Source organism: Quercus suber, unplaced genomic scaffold, assembly GCF_002906115.3.
Source record: "Quercus suber isolate HL8 unplaced genomic scaffold, Cork oak 2.0 scaffold_683, whole genome shotgun sequence".
NCBI lineage: Eukaryota > Viridiplantae > Streptophyta > Magnoliopsida > Fagales > Fagaceae > Quercus > Quercus suber.
The window spans coordinates 315,775-332,594 of NW_027070124.1; the positions used below are offsets into that span (position 1 = coordinate 315,775).

The following is a 16,820-nucleotide window of genomic DNA, read 5'->3' on the forward strand; positions in this document are numbered from 1 at the left end:
TTTTTTTTTTTTTTCCTTCTATCTCTAGGTGTTTTTACAATTTCAAACTCTAGCTTTTTGCCCCCTTGAACTGAAATTCTAGCTCCTCCACTGACTATACGGCGATACAGCAATTTAAAAAAATATATGATACGAGTATGGCGGAGATACGTATATTAATTAATTATTAAATATATTTTTATATATAGTTAAACATTTATTTTCATATAATATTAAACATATATCGGTTTAAGAAAAATAATAATTTTTTTTATTTCTATATATTATTAATCATTTTTTTATCAAGTTAAAAGTAATAATGGATAATAAAGCAAATCCATTACATAAGGCGTAAATGCACTTTCAGTTTCTACATTTTACATCTTTTTTATTTTGGTCCCTACATTTTCATTTTACCACTTTTAGTCCCTAAATCAATTAAAGCATTCCGTTTTGGTCCTTACCATTACTCACTTAACAGAAATTACTGATGTGACAAATGGAGTGTACTGTTGGCACATTAAATACTGACATGGCTAATAAAATAATATTAAAAATGCCACGTCAGCATAAAATAATTATTAAAAAAGACACATAAGCATCAACATCAACTTTTGATTTTGAAAATGAATTTATCTATTTATACAAAATAAAAATTAAAAAAAAAATTAAAACCTAAAATACACATGAATTCAGACCTGGGTTAACAAAATAATTGAACCCCAGAAAGCCAAACCAAGAGAAAAACTGCCTTTCTCTAATAATCAGTTCACTATGACTATGGGCCTATGGCATTAACTGGGTTCAGACACAAAAAGAAAAAGAAATTATATTGCTACAGTACATACGATTTTCATTTTTTTTTTTTACCCCCACAATACAAAGTTGATAAATCCTAAGTGGGCCTATGGCATTAACTGGGTTCAGACACAAAAAGAAAAAGAAATTATATTGCTACAGTACATACGATTTTCATTTTTTTTTTTTTACCCCCACAATACAAAGTTGATAAATCCTAAGAGCACCCACACTAAATGTGGGATATGTGCCAAATGCTAAATATTTGGCACATATCCCACACCAAACCCAATTTTAGCCCGTTTAGTAGATGTGGGATATGTTATTTTTTTTGCAACATTGAACAGTACCGTGGCAAATTTGCCATGGTACGGAATGCATGTGGCAAATTTTTTTTTCTTTTAATGTGTAGATTGTGTTGATGAGTTGTAATAAATATTATTTTAATGTGTAGTAAATATTATTTTAATGTATAGAATTGAATTATAAAGCATCTGATAAATAAGATGTTGTAAAATGATGTGGTAAAATAATAAAGTAAACCTTTGGTGTGGTAAAATGACATAATTTTTAGAATATCTGATACGGATGCTCATTGAGCTCAGAAACGGAAACAAAAACAAAAACGAAAAAACTGTGTCTTTCTCTGGAATAACAAAGATCCCCAACTTTGCAAAAATAAATAAAAATTGGCAGAGAATGACAAAACCCCACCTCAAAAAGTAGAAGAATGTTGAGCTCAACGACTGTTGCCTACCACCCCTCACTTAAAAACCAGAACTTTGAACCAGCAGTTGTAGTTACCTAATTATTCGGTTTTAGATTTGTTAGGAAGCTCCACAATCCAAATCCAATTCATCAATCAACATAAGAATATCATGTGAAGGAAAATTTGAGATCTTAAAGGTTAAAATCGAACCTTTTTTTTGGGGTTTCAATTTTGGGTGGGAAAGAGGGAAACTTTGTTTGTGTTGTGTGATGATGATGCCGTGTTTGATCGATGTCAGTCTGTTTGTCTCTTGAGATTGGGATTGAGATTGAAATTGAAAAATACGTCAAGGTTTTGAGATTGAAAAAAAAACACATGAATTCAGGATGGCAGATCTAAATTCATGTATTTTAGGTTTTAATTTTGTTTTTTTATTTTTTATTTTTTTAAAATAGATAAATTAGTTTTCAAAATGAAAAGTTGATGTGGATATGTATGTGTCTTTCTTAATCATTATTTTATGCTAATGTGGCATTTTTAATATTATTTTATTAGTCACGTCAGTATTTAATGTGTCAACAGTGTACTCTGTTTGTCACATCAGCAATTTCTGTTAAGTGAGTAACGGTAAGGATTAAAATAAAACGCATTAATTGATTTAGGAACTAAAAGTAGTGAAATAAAAATGTAAAAACCAAAATAAAAAATATGTAAAATGTATAAACTAAAAGTGTATTTATCCTAATCATAAAACCCTAATCATAAATAATCAATACGTAGATTTTTTTCGAGAATCATCAATATGTAGATTCTATTCATTAATATATATATATATATATATATCAATATAGCCTCAAAAGTAGGTGGCGTTCTTTTATTTTTTGAGAGAATATTACGGAGTTTTTGTCCTTGTTGCTAAAAGCGGAAAACGTACAACATGCAGCCATGAATATAATAATGATAATAATAATTTCAGATGGGCCATGCTTTATGTGGCACATTTTATAAGAAGGATTGGAACTCACTGTAGAGTAGTGTGAGCAAAATCTAAAAAGAGAAAGCAAAAAATTGTGAGAGCAGAAATGGGAAGGAGGCCATGCGGTGCAAAAGGTGTAATCAGAGGAGCATGGTGTGCATGGGAAGATGACATCCTTAAAAACTACATTGAAATCCATGGCAAAGGGAAATGGACAGACCTGCCTCAAAGAGCTGGTTCTAACTTCTAACAATATATGTTGCATTATATATTCTCTCTTTTCTTAAAGTGGTTCTCTTTTGTCGATTATATATTTACACTGACATTTCTTATTTTGTAGGGTTGAGGCGATGTGGGAAGAGTTGCCGGCTTCGTTGGTTGAATTATCTAAGGCCAGATATCAAGAGAGGCAACTTTTCTGAGGACGAAGAAGATCTCATTATCAAACTACATAAGCTTCTTGGTAACAGGTATGGGAAATCTACTTCTTCTCCTTCGGAGCCGGTTCAATATAATTTGAGATTTGAGGTGATAGATTTAAATAATGGTTTTTATATTTAAATATAAATTAAGTAAATTATTCATAAAATATATATATATATATATAAATTAAATAATTTTATTTAATATTAGAGATATAATTTTTTTCTTCAACTTTATGTGATGATAAGTTGACTACATTGTTCAAAAAGTTATATGCCTAACAGCGATCTTCATATAAAATATTATATAAAGTTTTTATTAACTTCTTCTGAGTAAACAAAAATGTATTTTAGATTAAAAAGAAAACTAAATATATTACTATTCTATGATTTTAATATGATAAACAACACCTTTTTTTATTATAATAATTGTATGATTTTTTTATTATATTGATTTTATGAAGAAATGATAAACAACACCTTACACATTGCTATTAATTGCAAATTTGATAATAGATAGTTATAAGTTTAACAAGTATTAACAACATAAGTAACAGTATATTTAATTTTGAGAAAAATTTATAAAATCCACATATGTGAAAATCATAAACAAGTAAAAGAAACTCATTTTGCATGTAAGAATTCTTTTTTTATTTATTTTTTTAGTTATAAAGGAGCATGAAAATTTGGATCCTAAATGTTTACATTAGAAACATCATGAAGTGTTAATCAGTTGAACTACAAAAATGCTCTCATATAGATTATATGGTCTTTTTTTCCTTTGGGTGCAGTTGGTCATTCATTGCTCGAAGATTACCAGGACGAACTGACAATGAGATAAAGAATTACTGGAACACCATTTTAAGCAAGAGAATAAAAAATTTGACATCAAACTCCAATCCAGGAATAAAACCGATTGCTCACCCTGTGATTCGACCGAAAGCAATGCGGTGCACAAAGGTTATTCTCTCATGGCAACCAAATAATAATCAAATATTGTTCAATGAAAATATAGTTCCTTATGGGAATAGAGAAAACCTATTTCCTTCAGTTCAGCCAGAGAATAATATCTCTGACTGCCTGATAGATTTGGATACAAATTACCTTTTAAGATCGAATGTGCAAAATTCAGATGGCCAACAAACAAATGAAATCAATGTACATGAAATTGCATTGGATTTGCCAGTTTCTAGATGCAATGCAAAGCTTAAAGATTTAATGGATGAAGGAAAGCCTGAGAGTTGGAGGGCTACTAATCCTTTTCAGCCAAATGAAGCTATGGATCTTAACACATTGGCATCTTTTCTGGATTCAGAAGATGCATGGATTAGCTGAAAGTAAATGAGATGCATAACTAAGCCAGTTATTTATAGTCATCTATGTGTGTCTAATTAAATCATGAATAGTTGTAGTATATTTTGCTTGGCATATGTTGAACCCAATAATGGATAATGCTCTCCGCATGTTAATATTAGACATTTTTCGGTTGCAAATGTATTGGTTTGGCCCATTAAAACCCAATACATTAATACTCTCATATATGCCCTATATGTTGTGTTAGTGGCATTGTTACCCAAATATGTGTGTGTGATTGCAAATGAAGGTGTAATTCACCTTCCTCTCACAAACACGACTATTCTTAACATTATAGGAACTTGTGGCTTCTTCCTGTAATTCTCATGGTGAGTTTCGCATCAGTTGTGTTATGTTTACATACTATTTTTTAAAATAAATATCTACTAGTGACATTTGAGAAAAAAATTATATCTCTAATATTAAATAAAATTATTTAATTTATATATATATATATATTTTATGAATAATTTACTTAATTTATATTTAAATATAAAAACCATTATTTAAATCTATCACCTCAAATCTCAAATTATATTGAACCGGCTCCGAAGGAGAAGAAGTAGATTTCCCATACCTGTTACCAAGAAGCTTATGTAGTTTGATAATGAGATCTTCTTCGTCCTCAGAAAAGTTGCCTCTCTTGATATCTGGCCTTAGATAATTCAACCAACGAAGCCGGCAACTCTTCCCACATCGCCTCAACCCTACAAAATAAGAAATGTCAGTGTAAATATATAATCGACAAAAGAGAACCACTTTAAGAAAAGAGAGAATATATAATGCAACATATATTGTTAGAAGTTAGAACCAGCTCTTTGAGGCAGGTCTGTCCATTTCCCTTTGCCATGGATTTCAATGTAGTTTTTAAGGATGTCATCTTCCCATGCACACCATGCTCCTCTGATTACACCTTTTGCACCGCATGGCCTCCTTCCCATTTCTGCTCTCACAATTTTTTGCTTTCTCTTTTTAGATTTTGCTCACACTACTCTACAGTGAGTTCCAATCCTTCTTATAAAATGTGCCACATAAAGCATGGCCCATCTGAAATTATTATTATCATTATTATATTCATGGCTGCATGTTGTACGTTTTCCGCTTTTAGCAACAAGGACAAAAACTCCGTAATATTCTCTCAAAAAATAAAAGAACGCCACCTACTTTTGAGGCTATATTGATATATATATATATATATATATTAATGAATAGAATCTACATATTGATGATTCTCGAAAAAAATCTACGTATTGATTATTTATGATTAGGGTTTTATGATTAGGATAAATACACTTTTAGTTTATACATTTTACATATTTTTTATTTTGGTTTTTACATTTTTATTTCACTACTTTTAGTTCCTAAATCAATTAATGCGTTTTATTTTAATCCTTACCGTTACTCACTTAACAGAAATTGCTGATGTGACAAACAGAGTACACTGTTGACACATTAAATACTGACGTGACTAATAAAATAATATTAAAAATGCCACATTAGCATAAAATAATGATTAAGAAAGACACATACATATCCACATCAACTTTTCATTTTGAAAACTAATTTATCTATTTTAAAAAAATAAAAAATAAAAAAACAAAATTAAAACCTAAAATACATGAATTTAGATCTGCCATCCTGAATTCATGTGTTTTTTTTTCAATCTCAAAACCTTGACGTATTTTTCAATTTCAATCTCAATCCCAATCTCAAGAGACAAACAGACTGACATCGATCAAACACGGCATCATCATCACACAACACAAACAAAGTTTCCCTCTTTCCCACCCAAAATTGAAACCCCAAAAAAAAGGTTCGATTTTAACCTTTAAGATCTCAAATTTTCCTTCACATGATATTCTTATGTTGATTGATGAATTGGATTTGGATTGTGGAGCTTCCTAACAAATCTAAAACCGAATAATTAGGTAACTACAACTGCTGGTTCAAAGTTCTGGTTTTTAAGTGAGGGGTGGTAGGCAACAGTCGTTGAGCTCAACATTCTTCTACTTTTTGAGGTGGGGTTTTGTCATTCTCTGCCAATTTTTATTTATTTTTGCAAAGTTGGGGATCTTTGTTATTCCAGAGAAAGACACAGTTTTTTCGTTTTTGTTTTTGTTTCCGTTTCTGAGCTCAATGAGCATCCGTATCAGATATTCTAAAAATTATGTCATTTTACCACACCAAAGGTTTACTTTATTATTTTACCACATCATTTTACAACATCTTATTTATCAGATGCTTTATAATTCAATTCTATACATTAAAATAATATTTACTACACATTAAAATAATATTTATTACAACTCATCAACACAATCTACACATTAAAAGAAAAAAAAATTTGCCACATGCATTCCGTACCATGGCAAATTTGCCACGGTACTGTTCAATGTTGCAAAAAAAATAACATATCCCACATCTACTAAACGGGCTAAAATTGGGTTTGGTGTGGGATATGTGCCAAATATTTAGCATTTGGCACATATCCCACATTTAGTGTGGGTGCTCTTAGGATTTATCAACTTTGTATTGTGGGGGTAAAAAAAAAAAAATGAAAATCGTATGTACTGTAGCAATATAATTTCTTTTTCTTTTTGTGTCTGAACCCAGTTAATGCCATAGGCCCACTTAGGATTTATCAACTTTGTATTGTGGGGGTAAAAAAAAAAAATGAAAATCGTATGTACTGTAGCAATATAATTTCTTTTTCTTTTTGTGTCTGAACCCAGTTAATGCCATAGGCCCATAGTCATAGTGAACTGATTATTAGAGAAAGGCAGTTTTTCTCTTGGTTTGGCTTTCTGGGGTTCAATTATTTTGTTAACCCAGGTCTGAATTCATGTGTATTTTAGGTTTTAATTTTTTTTTTAATTTTTATTTTGTATAAATAGATAAATTCATTTTCAAAATCAAAAGTTGATGTTGATGCTTATGTGTCTTTTTTAATAATTATTTTATGCTGACGTGGCATTTTTAATATTATTTTATTAGCCATGTCAGTATTTAATGTGCCAACAGTACACTCCATTTGTCACATCAGTAATTTCTGTTAAGTGAGTAATGGTAAGGACCAAAACGGAATGCTTTAATTGATTTAGGGACTAAAAGTGGTAAAATGAAAATGTAGGGACCAAAATAAAAAAGATGTAAAATGTAGAAACTGAAAGTGCATTTACGCCTTATGTAATGGATTTGCTTTATTATCCATTATTACTTTTAACTTGATAAAAAAATGATTAATAATATATAGAAATAAAAAAAATTATTATTTTTCTTAAACCGATATATGTTTAATATTATATGAAAATAAATGTTTAACTATATATAAAAATATATTTAATAATTAATTAATATACGTATCTCCGCCATACTCGTATCATATATTTTTTTAAATTGCTGTATCGCCGTATAGTCAGTGGAGGAGCTAGAATTTCAGTTCAAGGGGGCAAAAAGCTAGAGTTTGAAATTGTAAAAACACCTAGAGATAGAAGGAAAAAAAAAAAAAAATAGTGATGTCTCTGGGGTTTTAGTGATATGAACATTAAGTAGTTTTAAACTTTTTATTGTTATTATTATTATTGTAGGGGTGATAGGCCCAAGAGCCTATATCTATGTATATATTGGGCTAGAGGCCCAATTCAAAGACGTTAAGCAATTCGAGGACGGGTAAACACTTTCATAAGGATTTGTGTTAGTAAGTGAAGAAGTGAAATCCGATTAAAACCATCAAGAAGGGTGTTCCGAGGAAGAATCCCTCCTGGGCTGAGCAAAACCGAGGTCAGGGGGCGTGGTCTGCCATTAAGAGTAATGTTCTAGATCATTCTATGGATGAAGATAAGTATTAGGAATGAACAGGATAGAGGAAAACCATGAAATATCTCAAGGGAAAGCTGCTATCACCACATTAAATACTCTGCAGCTAACTCTTTGGCCGAATTAATGAGGAAATGATACCTGAACAGTAGTTTTTAGCCTTACAGCTACTCTCTAGAGACTTCAGGAAGGGGATGATGTGACAGGGATTAGCACCAATACTCTAATTTGCACGTGGAAGGCAGATATGAAGGCAGAGGGATAGTATAAAAGAGTGAAAATGTAATGAGAGAGGGGGATCGAGAAATTAAGAGAAAAATACTGTAGCAACCAAGAATTGAACTTATAATCTAATTTGAGAGAAATATACAAGAACTGATATCTTCGAACTATGCCGAGGACGATTTTATTTAGAATAAACTAGTCTATCTTCATTTTCTTGTCATCCGAATCCACTTTACTTATTGTCTGATTCATTAAAGCCCAGTTTTCCAACTCACTCTCTACAAATTCATTGTATTGAGTTTTTTTGGGCCTAAGTTCATTGATCCTTTGGGCTAGGGACTCAAATTGCGTCCTTACAATTGGCGCCATTTGTGGGAATTTCTGGTGTTGTAGTGATTTCTACGTCCAACTATGGTGGGTTCAGGTTCAAACCAAGCAGAATCTATGGGGTCTCAACGTCAAGATCACTTTAATGATCTTGAACAGAGAAGGGATCGGGAAGGAAGTGTGCACACCACCTATACTAGGAGCCAGTCTTGGGGTGAGAGCCACGTCTCTTATGAGGAGAATGCTAGAAACATGCAACTGGAGATTTATCATCTGTGGAGTTGCGCCATGACTGATGAAGAAAAACTCCCTCAAGGTTTGTTTCTTCTTCCAGTGAGGAAGGAGATGACAGTTACAAGCCAAATTGAGAACTCCCTTTAGTGACTCTTTCTCGTATGATGAGGACTACCATCATGAGCGCAGAAATAGGAGCTCATCTTCCAAAGGCTTGGGGAATGATGTGATGAGCAGAGCGCTCAACCAAATTTTCAGATCACCTTTCATGTGCAAGATTGAGGGAGGGGGACTTCCTCGACGTTTCACTCAGCCTACGTTCACCATATACAATGGTCGAATAGACCCTATAGAATATGTGAGCCATTTCAACCAGAGAATGGATGTGCACTCCAAGAATGAATCCTTGATGTGTAAGGTATTCTCGTTTAACTTAGGGCCTGTGGCAATGAGGTGGTTTGATGGCATAGGTGCAGGTTCCATTGATTCCTTTTAGGAGCTCACCTGGGCATTTGGGTCTCGTTTTAGTACGTGTAGTAAGGTTCCTCGGCCCTTAGATTCCCTATTATCTATGTCTATGCAAGAAGGACAAACCCTGAAAACATACTCGAACAGATATTGGGAGATGTTTAATAAGATTGATGGAGATTTTGATGACGTGGCTATTAGGACCTTCAAGGTCAGTCTGCCCATCGAGCATGATTTGAGAAAATCCTTGGCCAAAAAGCCGATAAGGAGTGTGCGTCGGCTTATGGACCATATCGACGAATACAAACGGGTTGAGGAAGATCAGTAGCAAAGAAAGGAAAAGGCTAAGGTTATCCCTCAAGATAGTAGGGATTTTAGGTCGGACAGATATAATAATAGCAGGCACCGAAGGGATTTTGTTGGGCAATCTAGATCTACGGCTCCTCAGGTGATAAACACGATGTTCAAAGAGCCAGTACATCAAGTCCTAAAGAAGATCAAGAATGAGCCATACTTTAAATGGCCAAACAAGATGGGAGGAAACCCCTTGAGACGTCTTGAGGCGTAACTAGAGCCTTCATTGCTAGTGCCATTAAGAACGAGGGCATAACACTGAGGACTGTAGAACTCTATGGAATCATCTGGAGCAACTGGTCAAGGATGGAAGGTTGCAACAGTTTTTGTATTGGCCTAGTGGGCAAAAAGACCAAGCTAGGTCAAGAGCTCAGGGGAACGCTTCTTCAAGGCCACCTCTGGGCATAATTAATGTCATCTTTGCTGCACCTAGGAGAACTGGTTCTTATCCTTCCAGGGTGATGTCTGTATCTCAACTATCCGCCGAGGTCTTTAATTCTGAGCCGAAGAGGGCCAAAGTGGAGATCCAATTGGCATTGAGTTTTTTGGACAAGGACAAGATAGGAGTCATACAACCACATGATGATGCTTTGGTGGTCACCCTCAGGATAGAGAGATATAATGTGAAGAGGGTGTTGGTAGACCAGGGCAGCGGTGCAGAGATTATGTACCCGGACTTGTATAGAAGGCTGAACTTAAAGCCTGAGGATTTGACAGCCCATGATTCACCTTTTGTGAGCTTTGATGGGAAAGTTGTCATCTCGAGGGGTCAGATTAGATTGCCCGTGTAGGTAGGTTCGGAAGTGGTAAAGGTAGACTTCATTGTGGTGAATGTTTATTCTCCCTACACTACCATTGTGGCAAGGCCTTAGCTTCATACCCTTGGGGTCGTTTCTTCAACTCTACACTTGAATGTGAAATATCCCTCAGGGGACTAGATTGAAGAGCTCGTGGGGAGTTAATCTATGGCTAGGCAATGCCTTGTGGCTGCAATTATGCATTAGCCTGAAGCTGTGTCCTCGGCTTCTATTGACCAGGGCTCATAGCAATCAAGTATTCTGGTCCTATCTACAAATGCGGTGTCAAAAGAGTCAAAGTGTGAGAGGTTGGAGGAAATTGCTATAGATGGTGATCCGGAGAAGTTTTTTCAAGTCAGAGCTTAGTTGCCTCCTTAGGAGAAGGGAGAGCTGTTAGCATTTTTAAGGAAGAATATTAATGTGTTCGCATGGAATGCTTATGAAGCTCCTAGGGTGGACCCAAACTTCATTTGCCATCATCTGAATGTCAACCCAGCTGTCCTCCCTGGGAAACAACCACCTCAGCGCTCATCTAAGGAGCATTCTGATGTTGTCAAGGAAGAAGTGAACAAGCTTAAGCAAGCTGGGGCTATTAAAGAAGTGTTCTGTTCGCGTAAAATAATCTGCAGGCGCACAAAATCGTAAGAAGTAGTAAAGTGTTTTTAGAAAACGAATGTCGAACCTACAAGGATTAACTATGTTATTGAATACCAAAATTCACTAAATAAATTACTATTTGGAAATTCGAAAACAAATGGAATGTTCTACTATCTAAATTAAATTAAACTATTTAATAAAAATAAATTTACAAATAAAAAGATTTAACAAAGCATAAAAGTCTAACAATGTAAAAATATGATAAGAATTGATCTAGAGCAGTTGATTTCATCTAACAAATCCCACACAATTTATTCTTCCTAATTATTAAATTCTAATGATCTCCTGTTGATGATTAAAAATTCCTTAAGTATTCAATATTTTCTCTCGAATAATATCAAAAATATCTTCAAATAACAATTCCATATCTCTATGTGAATTTAATTAATTGTAGACTCATTACATACTTTGAATTTTCTGAAAAATCACACTAGTCGCGGTAAAGCGTCTCTACTTTCGCTCAACTAATAGCGTTTAATTCTAGAAATAAAATAACAAATCACCTCTCGGTCTCATTGTAATTCAATTGGCCAAACTATAATTTGTAAAAAATAGTAAGCATTAAGAATAAGAATTAAACACTCAATCATGGAAATATTAAAAATAAAATAACTCAGAAAATAAATTGTGTGTTCATTGCTAGACTACATCAATGCTCTAGAAAATAAAATTTAGTTCATAATAAAATTGAAAAGAAAACAAATAAAACTTATGTCTTTCATCCGAATTGGTTGATCAACATAAAGCTCTCGCCTTTGTCCTCAGATACTCCTCTTTTGAAAAACTCCCAAAAGCAAATTCTTCCATGCGGCACCTCCTTTTCCTCTCAGTTTTCTATCCTCTTCTTTTTACCCTAAAGAGCCTTTAAATAGGTCCAGGAATCCTATTACAAGTTGAATTCCCGTTTGGAGAAAATCCCAGATTTTTAGGCTTCATTTAACCAACAATTTTGGCTCATTAAAATTCAGAATTCGGACTTTTGGTAAACTACAAAGTTGTAGCCCTTTAAGTTAACTTTCCAACCCAACTTGAATCATTTATATTAGATATCTGAGCCGAAAGTTATGCCAAAAATATTAACTGATATGCAGTCTGGAATCCTAATCCGAATTGGACTTGGATTTGGTGCAAATTTCCTTTGATTTCTTGCTCCAATTGGACTTGAATTTAATTGGCCTAGCCCCACTTTGCATGTAAAGCCCTTGTTACTTGCAACACAAAGATATTATATAATCAGTAACAAAATAACATAAAAGTAAAGCTAAATATGTAGATATGTGAATACTTTATTGTATATATTTCATGCACATCAAATACTCCCAAACCTAAATTTTTGCTAGTCCTCGAGCAAAACAGATAAAGAGTAAAACAAAAAAAAAACAAAAAAAAAAATCCTAACTAATCCACTTTCGCTGGAAATTTTGATTGCATTTAGCGTATGCAACAAGCCTTTAAACCCTTAGCTTACACTGGTGGACGAGTTGTAGTCTCGTGAGGGTTTGCAGGGAATATACCCACAAAATTCTGAGAATGAATACTAAAATAAACAAAACAAAGAAAATCCATTTTTTTCTCAATTGCCTTTTGCAAACAAATGCTAAAGAAATTTCTCATGCCATCAAAACTCATTGTGAGTGAAAAGTGGTAGCCAACCCAAACATACTCTTAGTTTTAGAATAAACTTGACTTGAATTTCTATTTGAAAGTATGCTTCAACTCAAACCTTTCCGGTGTTATCACTCAATAAATGAAATCACTCTGAAATGGGGTGTAACACTCTCAACAATATATGTGAGTGGAATAATGTAAGAAAAATAAAAATATCACATATAAATCACATGAAAAACACTTAATCCAGAAAGAACAAGTAGTCTCATGAAAAGATGCCAAAAAAGAATTTATACCACACTTTTTATTTAGTCATATCAATATCTGAACTACACAATCTTCAAGATCAAATAAGGACTTTATTAGGACGTAATGTAGGATAAAAGTAAAAGGTATGAAATAAAAATGGGTAAAGGTAAATATAAGAAGTGTTTTCAAGATTTGTCAGAATGTCAACTCTTTTTGGAATTTCCATTCAACATTTTTTTTTTTTAACTCTTCTTCTTCAAAGCAATACTCCTTTACATTTCACTTCTCAAAATTTGAAGAGAACCCTTTTTATTTACTTCTTTTTGACACTTTTCCCTTTTTTTATTTTTTATTTATTTTTATTACTTACTTTAAGTCGTCACTTATCTTTTGACGTGAATGCAGGCATTTGTGATGGATGCACCCAGTTACTCAACAAGTCACAAACTTAAAGTGCTTTTGCATACTCATATTTCAAGTTACGGTTTGACGTAAGAGTAAATATTGGTAATGAATACCCCTAGTTACTAAGCAACTCAAAATATTGGAGTAAATGGAACTCTGTACAATTTTTTTCTTCTTTGAATTCTCGCACAAACCACCACATTGAAACAAATTGATCAAATTCCATCTTGAAACACTATGGACAAGGGCTTTAAGAAAGAAAGACTAATAAAAAGGCTCAATGGGGTGACTAGCGATAATGTATCCAAAGAAAAAAAAAAAAAACACATATATGGCTCAAAGTAGACAAAAATGGCCTAATCTCATCTCTCAAATACTAGTATAGTTCATTCAACATCAATGACTTCAAAAGGTTCAAGTGTGGCATAAAATCATTTTTTCTTGGCCAAAAGCAAGAACAATAAGACTACAACATGGGAAATATGTTACGCACTTCCAAATGAACTTTAAGATTAGAAAAAAAATAAATAAAAACCCTCTAAAAATAATGATTGGCTCAAAACTCACAAGGGTTATAGTCTCCATATTGTTATCATCAAGATTTTCTAATCATTTTTATCCTTCAACAACAAGTTGTGTCTGAGTGGCTACGTGCATGTGCAATGAATTGAGCATGAAAGCAATGAAATTCTTTAAGCAAGAGTAGTATAATGAACTTAAAACACAAACCTCAAGCTAGAGAAAAGAATGTTTTTTTTTTTTTTTTTCATGGAATAAATAAAATAAATTCCCTTCCCCCAAATTTAAATTTCACATTGTCCTCAATGGGAAAAAGGAAGAAAAACTAAATAAAAGAATGAGAAAGGAGAAGAGATTCTCCCTTGATTTTAATTGAATATTTTTCCTTGAGGTGCAGCCGTGTACCCATTGAAGATTTCTTTGGCCTCTTTATTCCTACAAAATGAAAGAAAAAACAATAAGATAAAGAAAAAAAATAAAAATAAAAATAAAAACATAAACATAAAGATTAAAAAAAAAATTGGGTTGCCTCCCAAAAGTGTTTTATTTAACATCTGTAGCTAGACGTTATCCTCCATTAAAATCTTGTGTGTGCAATTTGAAGGACTAATTCCTTTGATGTCAGAGATGGTCTAACCCAAAGCCATTTTGTGTTCCCGCAAGATTCTCAATAACTTTTCCTCCTCTACATCACTCAAAGAACTGTTAATAATAACTGGAAATTTAGAGTCTTGACCTAAGAAAGCGTACCTTAACTTTGATGGAAGCGGTTTGGGCTCAAGTTTAGGTGGTTCCTCTGGTGGAGATGTTGGCTGACATGATTTTAGGTCTTCCACTTTTGGTTGCATTGAAGGAGGAAAGACTGGTGTAGCCTCCAAATATCTTTCACAATCTTTAACCTCTTCATCATTGAATTTAACAGATGTAGAGTGAGTAAAACATACCTCAAGTGGCAACTTTTGAAAATCAATTGCACAAGTCTCATCGGCCATGATCATGTCTCGGTCACTTATTTGAAAACAAGAATGTGTCTCGGAAGGAAATTCCATAGACTTAAATACATTAAAAGTGACCTCATCCTCTCCGACCCTCAAAACAAGTTTTCCTTGCTTGACATCAATTAAGGTTCTCCCCGTCACAAGGAAAGGTCGACCCAATATCAAAGGGATCTCCTCGTCCTCATCCATATCAAGGACAATGAAGTCAGCTGGGAAGATGAACTTGTCAACTTTTACTAATACGTTCTCAACGACTCCTCTTGGATATTTAATGGATCTATTCGCCAATTGTAAAGAGATAGTGGTCGGCTTTACTTCTCCAAGACCTAATTTCCTGAAAACAGAGAGAGGCATTAGATTAATACTTGCCCCTAAATCACATAAAGCTTTATCAAAATAAGATTTTCCTATAGTGCAAGGGATAGTGAAACTCCCCGGATCTTTTAGCTTAGGCAGCAGCTTCTTTTGTAAGATTGCACTACTCTCCTCTGTCAGCATAATTGTTTCATGCTCCTTCAATTTCCGCTATTTTGATATAATATCCTTCAAAAATTTAGCATATTTAGGCATTTGTTCCAAAGCTTCAATGAGAGGAATATTAATATGCAATTGCTTAAATATACTTAGAAATTTAGAAAACTGATCATCCACATCGTTTTTTCGTAATCTTTGTGGAAAAGGAATTGGTGGATCATAAATTGAAGGAGAATAAGTCTCAAAAGTAACTTCCCTAGATTTTTTGGATTTTGAAGCTCTTTCATTCTCCTTAGTCTTCTCAGCTTGCTCCACTTCTTTCATCTCTGACTCGGCTTCCTTCATCTTTGACTCCTCGTTATCCACAGCTTCATCTTGTTTGGCATTTGTTACTTTGGCCTCCTCATATGTTCGTCCACTTCTCAATGATATTGCCTTTACATGTTCTTTCGAATTGGTGACAATGTTGCTTGGCAAAGTTCTTGTAGTCCTCTTTGTGAGCATGCTTGAAAGTTGACTGATTTGCACCTCAAGATTGCGGATTGAAGCTGAGTTGTTTTGGATCGCCACATCTCTCTTCTGCATGTATTGCATGAACATGTCCTTAAGTGTCGGCTTCTTCTCTTGCTGTGGAAATTGCTGAGGTGGTTTAGCCTGCCCTTGGTTATTGCTCCATGAGAAGTTGGGGTGATTCCTCCATCCAGGATTGTATGAGTTCGAGTATGGATTATTTTGACGTTGAAAATTTGACACGTAATTTGTCTATCCATAACTCGATTGGGCAAAAGGATTTCCCACTTGGCAATCGACACTTGAATGATTCCCTGCATAATGATCACAAACAACATTAGTTTGAATAGCATTAACATTCATTTTACCTAGTTGTTGAGACAAAGTTGCCATTTGTGCCGCCAATGAAGTAATAGAATCAAGTTCTAAAACTTTAGCTGTCTTTCTTGGCATTGCTCTTTCTGTAGGCCATTGATAGTTGTTGGATGCCAATTCTTCCAGAAGTTCATAAGCTGCCTCATGAGTTTTACTCATTAAAGCTCCACCAGCTGCTGCATCAACCATAGACCTATTTGTAGCTCCTAGACCATTGTAGAATGTTTGCACTTGAAGCCATGCTGGAAGGTCATGATGAGGACACCTTCACAATAAATCTTTGTACCTCTCCCATGCTTCATATAATGATTCACCCTCAAATTGGATGAACGTAGTGATATCATTCCTTAGCTTTGCTGTCTCTGTAGGAGGGAAATATTTTGCTAAGAATTTTTGTGCCAATTCCTCCCATGTAGTAATGATGCCAGGTGGCAAAGAATTCAACCAAACTTTTGCTTTATCCCTAAGTGAGAAGGGAAAAAGCCTTAGTCGAATCGCATCATCTGTCACTCCGTTATGTTTAAAAGTATCACAAATTTTCAAGAAATTTGCAATATGGACATTAGG

General features: G+C 33.8%; 4 protein-coding genes and 1 non-coding gene across 5 annotated transcripts in view; 3 read left to right on the forward strand and 2 right to left on the reverse strand.

The window, feature by feature from the left end:
- Nucleotides 1–5,228, reverse strand: part of LOC112023505 (transcription factor MYB1-like) — a 21,827-nt gene extending 16,599 nt beyond the window's left edge. The window contains exons 1-2 of the mRNA XM_065766126.1: nucleotides 5,049–5,228; nucleotides 4,815–4,944 (exon numbers count right to left, since the gene is read on the reverse strand). Coding sequence (XP_065622198.1) covers nucleotides 4,815–4,944; nucleotides 5,049–5,178 — 260 coding nt within the window. The 5' untranslated portion in view covers nucleotides 5,179–5,228. The remainder of the gene's footprint in view (nucleotides 1–4,814; nucleotides 4,945–5,048) is intronic.
- LOC112023529 (transcription factor MYB1) lies at nucleotides 2,519–4,623 on the forward strand. Its single transcript, XM_024056138.2, has 3 exons — nucleotides 2,519–2,698; nucleotides 2,803–2,932; nucleotides 3,676–4,623. The coding sequence occupies exons 1-3, from the start codon at nucleotides 2,569–2,571 to the stop codon at nucleotides 4,217–4,219; spliced, it is 804 nt and encodes a 267-aa protein (XP_023911906.1). The 5' UTR covers nucleotides 2,519–2,568; the 3' UTR covers nucleotides 4,220–4,623.
- A 4,182-nt stretch (nucleotides 5,229–9,410) lies between the features above and the next one.
- Nucleotides 9,411–10,452, forward strand: LOC112023506 (uncharacterized). The gene is made up of 2 exons (XM_024056110.1): nucleotides 9,411–9,518; nucleotides 9,967–10,452. Exons 1-2 carry the CDS (start codon nucleotides 9,411–9,413, stop codon nucleotides 10,450–10,452), a joined length of 594 nt encoding a protein of 197 aa, XP_023911878.1.
- Nucleotides 10,453–15,419: 4,967 nt separating this feature from the next.
- On the reverse strand, nucleotides 15,420–15,968 carry LOC136064415 (uncharacterized). Its single transcript, XM_065766127.1, has one exon. The coding sequence runs from the start codon at nucleotides 15,966–15,968 to the stop codon at nucleotides 15,420–15,422; it is 549 nt and encodes a 182-aa protein (XP_065622199.1).
- A 532-nt stretch (nucleotides 15,969–16,500) lies between these two features.
- Nucleotides 16,501–16,607, forward strand: LOC112023548 (small nucleolar RNA R71). The gene has a single exon (XR_002884050.1). It is a non-coding gene; the product is annotated as a small nucleolar RNA R71 (small nucleolar RNA).
- The last annotated feature ends 213 nt before the right edge of the window (nucleotides 16,608–16,820 follow it).

What these genes read in the sequence shown, in the direction of transcription:
- LOC112023529 (XM_024056138.2), top strand. Translation starts at nt 2,569, where the DNA reads ATGGGAAGGAGGCCATGCGGTGCAAAAGGTGTAATCAGAGGAGCATGG. An exon ending in AGACCTGCCTCAAAGAGCTG is followed by an intron (nt 2,699 to 2,802) that starts GTTCTAACTTCT and finishes CTTATTTTGTAG; the next exon opens with GGTTGAGGCGATGTGGGAAG. An exon ending in CATAAGCTTCTTGGTAACAG is followed by an intron (nt 2,933 to 3,675) that starts GTATGGGAAATC and finishes CTTTGGGTGCAG; the next exon opens with TTGGTCATTCATTGCTCGAA.
- LOC112023506 (XM_024056110.1), top strand. Translation starts at nt 9,411, where the DNA reads ATGTCTATGCAAGAAGGACAAACCCTGAAAACATACTCGAACAGATAT. An exon ending in TGGCTATTAGGACCTTCAAG is followed by an intron (nt 9,519 to 9,966) that starts GTCAGTCTGCCC and finishes CAACTGGTCAAG; the next exon opens with GATGGAAGGTTGCAACAGTT.
- LOC136064415 (XM_065766127.1), bottom strand. Translation starts at nt 15,968, where the DNA reads ATGTTCATGCAATACATGCAGAAGAGAGATGTGGCGATCCAAAACAAC.